The sequence below is a fragment of the Dendrobium catenatum genome, unplaced genomic scaffold (assembly GCF_001605985.2).
Source record: "Dendrobium catenatum unplaced genomic scaffold, ASM160598v2 fragScaff_scaffold_1473, whole genome shotgun sequence".
Taxonomy (NCBI): Eukaryota; Viridiplantae; Streptophyta; class Magnoliopsida; order Asparagales; family Orchidaceae; genus Dendrobium; species Dendrobium catenatum.
The window spans coordinates 149970-158449 of NW_021319935.1; the positions used below are offsets into that span (position 1 = coordinate 149970).

General features: G+C 32.5%; 1 protein-coding gene across 1 annotated transcript in view; it reads left to right on the forward strand.

The window, feature by feature from the left end:
• LOC110111527 (GTPase ERA-like, chloroplastic) overlaps positions 1 to 3946 on the forward strand; it is a gene marked incomplete at its 5' end in the record, with an annotated part of 28445 nt that extends 24499 nt beyond the window's left edge. The window contains 4 exon segments of the mRNA XM_020843442.2: positions 2468 to 2548; positions 2648 to 2750; positions 3351 to 3424; positions 3575 to 3946. Coding sequence (XP_020699101.1) covers positions 2468 to 2548; positions 2648 to 2734 — 168 coding nt within the window.
• Between the last annotated feature and the right edge of the window lie 4534 nt (positions 3947 to 8480).

Here is an 8480-nt window from a genome sequence, read left to right on the forward strand (position 1 = left end):
CCATTAGTATAGTTTTTTGTTGCCTATAAATAGTGATTATAGGCTGTATTAGTGAATATGATTAAGAAATAAAGAATTTGAGTTCAACTATCTCCCTCTCCCCTTCCCTCTCTCCTCCGCCAAGAAGCTTAAGAAGGAAGTGCTTCTTCCTCTCATTGAAGATCCTAACATCTAGTATCAGAGCTTGTTGGAGGAAACTGAGCTAGGTGGAGGAGGAGGAGGTTTTCTTGTCTAAAGAAATCGATTCATAGCCTCATCTCAAGAAGTGAAATCAGGCTAGGGTTTGTGTGCGGTTGTGCTGAAGCACATGCACGGGGGAATCGAATGGGAGAGAGGCTTGGGTCGGATCTACTCAGCGGAGGAGAAGGGAGTTTGGGTTGAATCGCTGGAGGAAGTTGCATGGGTTCCGTGCGGCAGGTCGGGCTCGGCTAGGGGTCCATCTGGGCCGACTCGGAAGAGAGAATGACAAAGGCAGGAGGAAGCTTCGGCCCTAGGTGCAACTGGATGTAGCGATCGACGGGAGCAAGGCCGGAACCGGGCTGGCGCACATTTGCGGAGGCGGACTTTGGAGTCAGAAGCACTACAGTGAAGCCATGATTTTGCGTTGGAGGTTTGCTTTCCGGCTAGGGATGTTGACTTGGCTCTCTTGCAGTCGGACAAGATTATCTTGCAGTTGTAGTCTTTAGTAATTTTATGATTGATATAAGATTTATTGTAAGATGAGAAATATGTTGTACAATATTGACATAAAGTGTGGAAAAAATTAAAATATTTTCTTTACCTATAATAATTAGAGAACTATAGTCCATTTTTAACTTTCAATTGAAAAAGGTTGGCGAGGTTGGCATATAATCAATGACTACTGAATCTTGAATTTAGGTGTGAGGAGATTTAAAAGTTGTACTATTTGGAGATAGAGAGCATAGTTCATATGAACTTTTAAAGTGTTGAGAAAGTTCAAGAGTTTATCAATTTTTTTGGGGTTAAGCCCGTTTGATTCATGGTGGCCTTTATTTTCATTATAGCCTGAGAATTTTCCAGGATTTTTTTATTTTCGTTTAATGGTTTATTTCTTTTTTGCAGTAGTTGCACCATATATTGCTTTTAGAAGAGGGCTGTCATTCTTCTTTTGAAAAAGTGTTTGCAGCAATGAGTCTCTTATTTTGTTGTTTGTGGTTGTCACAAATGTTTTAGAGATCGGAGCATCAAGCATTACCGTTATTTTTTCTTCAATTGATATGAGAGAAAAAATCCATTTAATATTGGTATATTTTTTCTACTTAAGATTTGGATATGAACTTAGTTGAAGTCATTTTTGAGTTAAACAAAAAACTCAAACACAATTTCTCTTATTATAAATTGTTTGAGAATTACCACATTATTAATGCATGTCATATTGAGATCTTGGTAATAATCTAGTCCAAGCCAATAAAGTACTCAGTCGAGAGGGATACTTTGCTTTGTTGTTCAAATCTTTATTTTGATCTCCTAGATGAGGACAACATCCTTCACTTTTAAGCATGTTTATGGTGTCCTAAACTTCCTTTCTAGTGGAGGGAAACATATATGATCTATTGATTTCAAGTGTTATGATATCCTACAACTATGTCATAATTATGCAATCTGCTTCATCCCAAGTACAATTTTTTTTTTTAATCTTTTGGCTCTAGAGGGAGGATCCATAAGATGGTTCTTTTCATTTCCTTTCAAAAAGTTTTTCACAATTTTACAATATTTCAGATAATTCTTCCATTCAAGCAATATGAGGCTTGTACCCCCTGAAGTTTTTCATTAGTTTGATTTTCACTATTCATGATCGGCAACTCCTTGGAAGGGAAGTTAAATAATCCATCCATAATTATGAGAAGAAATAATCTCAATCTCAATAAGAAGGGAGAACAGAAAAAGAACAAAGTTTTGAAAACAGAAACTTTAACCTCGCTTTGATATCATGTAGACAAGTGGAAAGAGCTACATTAGATTTTATTGATTGATTATATACAAAGTGCAGAAATATTTATATACTTCTCCAATAGGCTTATAATGAAAATAAGTCAAAGCTATTAAAAAAAAAAGGAAAAAAAGCCTACATGAGGGGCTGACAGATAGGTTAGGAAGATGAGTCACATGGATTTTAATTTAAGGGCATGGATTTTAATTTAAGGGCTATAAGTGGATCAATTTAACTGTTATAATCCTTAATCTGTGTGAACAAGAATTCTTATATGGCACCATATATTGATATGCGAGATGGTATGGTATGAGTACAGTGGTGCAGGAAAGCTTGGAAGTAGGATTTGAACATGCTAGAACATGGTTTATGTGTCTTAACAGCTTTATTCTTTAATAGTCTTCTATAGGGTCTGGAATTTTTTTTAAATCTAATTCTTACTGCTTCATTCGTAAGTTCGATAAGTTTTAATTGCTAACTTAAATGTCTGTTTCTCTATATTTCCACTAAGTTCAGGATGGGAAGGCTTTGAAAATTCTAGCGACAGCGTCACGGCTTGATATTGAAGATTTTCTGCTGAAAAAAGTCTATCTTGAGGTTGCCATACTGTTTCGTGCAATTAATATTTTGAATCCTGTATTTTACATATTTTTCAGTTACTGTTAGATTCAAAATATGGTAACATTGGTATTGTAGGTTGAAGTGAAGGTTAAAGAAAATTGGCGGCAAGATGAAGGCCTTCTGAAGAACTATGGCTATGATGGTCAAATTCGTGTAATATGAAGTAGTTATTCATCATGTAATTTTCATTGAACTTCTAGCTTTTGCAATGCTCCTACTTGTCTAGTTTAATTTTACTTTACAATTCATGTGCCGTGTGGTTAAGGCCTCATTTACACCTTCATTTTTTTTTTTTGGCTCTCTCAACCCTTCCATCTTGCCACTTGTATATTTATCTATCAACATGCTCACATTTCCACTTAATAAATCCAAAACATTAAACACAAGACCACCTGATTTTTTATCATCATTAAACTAAACCCTTCCATCTCTCTAATCATGAATTAAGATTAGAGAGAGTTGCCTTAGATGATTTGGTCACATTAAACGGAGGCCTTCTGATGACCCGGTTACGAAAGTAGAGGTATTAAATTTGACTTGTGTTAAAATAGTAGAGGTAGACCTAAAAAGACTTGGTTAGAAAATATTAGAAATAATCTTTCTTTATTAGATTTAAATGAGAATTTGACTTTTAACATGACATAATGACGAAAAAAGATTCATGTAGCTGACCCCATTTAGTTGGACAAAGGCTTGACGGTGTTGTGTGTTGTATTAATTTTTCTTTAAATAAAGTTAGTGTCTATCCTACTAATTTTGAACCCATTGGTCTCTGTAGGTTTTTCCACTCTTCTAGTGAATATTGCTTTGGGTTGATTTGAAGCAGAACCTGATGGACCAGAAAGCTGAAAGGTATTTTCTTCTTTATTGTTTAAATAAAATGGAAAATGATCTGAATTTTCCAGGCAACATAGCTTATGATTCAGTTTTACAGCCATGATTTGGCTTGCAAGCCAGCAACTGCGATATTTTTCTTGATTTCTTCATGAACCTTTTTGCAAGATTCTTATTCAGAACATTGCCATCCAAATGCACAACAGAATCTTGATCATTTCCTACCTTACGGAAAGTAGCGTGTCAGGATCTTGGAGCATCAAATCATTATGGAGATTCACCGTTAGCGCTTGCTGCATTGGCAACGGGCAAAAACATTGAGAGCATGAGGTTTTTCCTATCTCATTCTTGTCAAGGATGTCCTGCAATGCTCTTCTTATTAGTGTGAAAATTCTTTTTGATCTCATAAAATTCTGATTAATTCCTTTGTGCGATATGTAATACATATATAATAAAATTATTTATAGTTTGATAATTCTCAAGTTGGTATCTTGTGACCTAATAAAATTCCTTTCTGAAATGGTTAAATTGTTTAGTTCAGGTTTTGCACAATGGTCTCTGATTGATTCATCTCCTCTAAACTTTCTTATGACAAATAGCCGTTACTTTTCTCCAAAGCTGCAGCATAGTTATTGGTGAGTGTTCTCTTGCATGCGTTGATTATCTGCAACCTGATTACCGAACTGCACCTTAGAAATTGACCGCTAATTTTTTTTTTTTGCCTACAATAGATAAAAAAGATTCATATAGTCGATCCCACATAGTGAGATGAATATTTGATGTTGTTTTTTTTGTTGGAAATTTAGGCTAATTAAGGCAAATTTGCGCACACATTACATACGCAAGACTCGAACTCAAGGCTTCTTAGTTAGGAGAAATTATTATGTGCGGACGCTGGACTACTCGGAGGTGAATCAAAACGCGCCATATCACCAGGTACACACATTTTGATTCGCCTCCGGATGATGTCCTTATCCACCCAAAATAATTTTTCCTTAGCAGCCAAAGTTCTGTACCGACAGGCCAAGTTGAGTTGCGTACCATTATTGTTTTGCTTATTACATAATTATCATTTAAATAGGAGTATTAGTGGTTTTCAAGTATTCATTGTTCTGTTAATAACATGGCAGATATATCTTGTGAAGAGTTAAGATCATTTATTAAACAATATTTAATTATGTCACTGAAACCTTCAGGGATAACGATTGTTATTCTGACAGAGCTTTCAGAGTTGGGTGGGCAGCAAAGATTTATAAATTAGGGGATTCATATTCTTAGCTTTTTTCTTCATTTATAGCAAAATCTAACGCTTGTTAGGTGAATAATGTTTACTAATGAATGTTATTATTATTATTATTATTTGGAAATTATGTACGTTTTATTAATGAGTTTAAGGTTCTGTTTGGAATAGCTTTTTTATTGTTTTCTTAAATAATTTTTCAGTACAAAAATTTTTTAAATTAAAATTTTTTTTATTAAAAATTTATTTTTCTAAACGAAATCTATCATGAAGGTCTATTCTGCTTTCTGTATCGGAGCACAACTAAACATGGCCTGTAATCTGTGAAAGGTCTTCACAAGAACTGGTTAGATCTCCCTCTCACAGCTACCTGAGGAGCTGTTTGTTTTTGTTTTTTTAATTTTCAATTTTATTTTATTTATATTTTAACACAAAATAAATAAATATTTGACATTCAATAGTATATTTTTAATTTATTGAATATTGTATAAGATAGTATTGAAAAATTTTATAAGACTGGTGAGACCTGCAATGCTTTATGGTGGTGAATGTTGGCCATTAAAAGAGAAGCATAGTACTAAGTCAAGTATTGTAGAGATGATGATGCTTAGGTGGATGAGTGGCTTGACCCTTAGAGATAGGATGCGAAATGAGCATATATATGAAAAGGTTGGAGTAGCTCCAGTGGAAGATAAGATTAGAGAGAGTCGCCTTAGATGATTTGGTCACATTAAACGGAGGCCTTCCGATGACCCGGTTAGGAAAGTTAAGGAAATTATATCACTCTGATAGGGTTTTTTTTTTTTCTTTTTTCCTTACAAAAAATATGCCTTTTTTTGGAGTTTATATGAATCTATAAAAAAGTTACATTATTTTAATCGGAATAACTTTGAATTATATTAATGCAGCATCAACTGTTCCCTTGCAATGCCTATTGCTTGGCCAAACGGTGATTTTTTTATTTTAAATGAGATTCATATGGTAAAATTTTTTTCATATCCTCTTAAGTAGGGAAAATTATTAGGTCCGGTCATCGGACCTAAATTTTCGTCCAGATTCCATACGCTTTTTATTGCATTTTTGATGTATTTTTGAAAAAGAACAGCTAATACACAATTTTAATTGCATTTTAGCTGCTTTTTTGTTGAGTATTTGCAAAAATATAGCAAAAGCGCAATAAATATCTTACTCATTGAATATTTGCTGCCCTTTTGCTGTGCTTTTGCTACACTTTTTAAATACTCAGTTAAAAGATAAAATAGCAGCTAATATGCAGTTAATATTTTGTATTAGCTGCTTTTTTTCAAAAATAGATCAAAGGCGTAGTAAAAGCGCACGAAATTCGATGAAAATTTAGGTCCGATACCGAACCTAATAATTTGCCCTGAAGTAGAAGAAGATTTACTGATTTTTTATTTTTTATTTTGGTTACTAGTAAGTAGGGGTGTAAGTAAGTCAAGTCGATTCGTGAATTGACATGAGCTATGTTCAATAAATGGCTTGGGATTAGAGTTCGATGAGCTAAAGAGTCAAGCTTGAGTCAACCCTAACTCGACTTGTTAGATATCGAGTCAGCTTGTTTAAAATTTATTAATATAAAATATACTTTAAATATATTAGAATTCTTGATTTCAAAAATAATTTTGTTAACAATGTTTAAAAATTATATCCCATTTAATTATATTAAGGTATTATTTATTATTTTTATCCTAATTTCTTTTTTTTTTGTAATTATTTATAATATGGCTTTAATAATAATCATTTTCTCTCTTTCATTATAACCGAGTTGTTCGTGAGCCAGTTTAAACTCGTAGAATAAAGCTTGAGCTTGAGCTAGAACTCGATTAATTAATCAAGCTCAAGCCATGGATGACGCGAGCTCATCTTAACTTGTTTACACCCCTATTAATAAGGTCTTGCACATCAACCGATAAGAAAATTTGGACAAAAAATTGCCTATTTTGAGTTTAGAAAAGATCTCAAACTCTACAAAACAAAAAGGATTTCTAATAATGTGTTGTAAACAAAGAACTTTTTGGCACTTTACATTATTGCAAACACTTGTGAACCAACAAAATTAAATCTTCACTATTACTTATAGATTTTTCATGTCCATCTTTATAGTAATATTAACAAGTCATATAAATATAAAAATAAAATAAGAAATGTAAAAATCTAACAATAATATAAAACTAAAAGAATTTATAGCATATCTCTCAAAGAAAAAAATATATGTATTAAATTATGTTTTTTTTTATAATTTTTAGGGGTAATTAAAAATTGAAATTAAATAAGAAAATAAAATTTATAAATATAATTATATAGACATAAAGAAATATATACAAAAAAGTAAAAATGTTAAATAAAAACAAAATTTTATAAAAAAATTTTACGTACAAATAAAAATAAATATATAAAAAATTGATTAAAAAGTACTATGAATGACATTTTTTTTATTCAATTTAAATGAAAATCTAACTATAAACAAATAATTCATATAACAGATCTACCATAAAAGAATAAAATCTTGATGTCGCTGTTATTTTATTTTATCAAAATAAATCGCTCAAATGGTGGCAATTTGTTCATTCTAAAATTATTTTAATTTCATTTTTTAAAAATTTAATTAGTTTTGGTGTTTTTTTTTTCCACAAAAGAATAAAACCCAAAAAAATAAACAGTTCTCTTTTACGTCACATCATGCGCTTAAATATAAAAATAAGCCTAACCTCCTTTCGAAGTTTCCAGAACACCTAAAATTAGAGGCGGCAAAACATTATTGTAAAATACAAAAATTTGGCGTCCACAAAAATTTGCTTCACTGTGCTCACATTTTGTTCTTAAGTGGCCGACCTCAATCACAGCATCTGTGCTCACTGGCACGAAAATTAATTGGTCATATCAGCGGGCCCAAAGTAACGGTCTATCAGAAGGTGTTACACTATTACATAGAATACGAACAATGAAAAGTTATCAGATGACTTATTGCTGGTAACTTTTACTGTTATGGGTTCGCGGGTGGGTGACATCTGCAGTTGTTGTCCGAACCCATTTGATTGCTGCTGTTTCGTTGCTGGACGATTTTTTGGCTTTTTGGCAGGTCAATTTTGGGCCGTGGACGATGATGACACCTACCTGCTCCTTTTGGACGGTCTTCGCGCAACCAAAGGAGACTTATTGCTTATTGCATACTTGATCGAAATTGTTTTGTTCTGAGTCCTGGCCATACAGGGATTCTGTTTGTTTTTGGATTCGTTTTGATTTTATATATGTTTTTTCATCCTTTATGCTTTAGCATATTTTTTCTTATGGCTAAGCACCTTTTTTGTTATACCATTGTAATCTTTTGTTTTATTAATAGAAAGGGCCAAGCCCTCAAGTATTTATTACAAGGGCTTTAAGCAATTTGCCCCCCCCCCCCCAAAAAAAAAAAAAAATAGTTATCAAGAAGTGATTAAAAAAAAAAGGAAAGTTTGGGGCATCGTTCATATCATTAATGAAAAAAAATATAATGCTATGAAAAAAATAAGAACAACACCATATGAATGTACATCTTAAAATTAAGCTATACAGCTCATCTTAATCTTCATTTAGGATGGCTTTCTTACTGCTTCTTAAAGAAATTTTTTAGTAGAAAAAAATTAATTTTTATACTAAAAAGCTGCTTTAAGAAGCAATAAGAAAGTCGTTCCAAACGAATGCTTCATTTCGGATGGCTTTTTTAAGCTTCTTAAAGCAGCTTTCTAGTAGAACAAATAAAATTTTTATACTAGAAAGCTGCTTTAAGAAACATTAAGAAAGCCGTCCCAAATGAAAATGAAGCCTTAGTCTGAT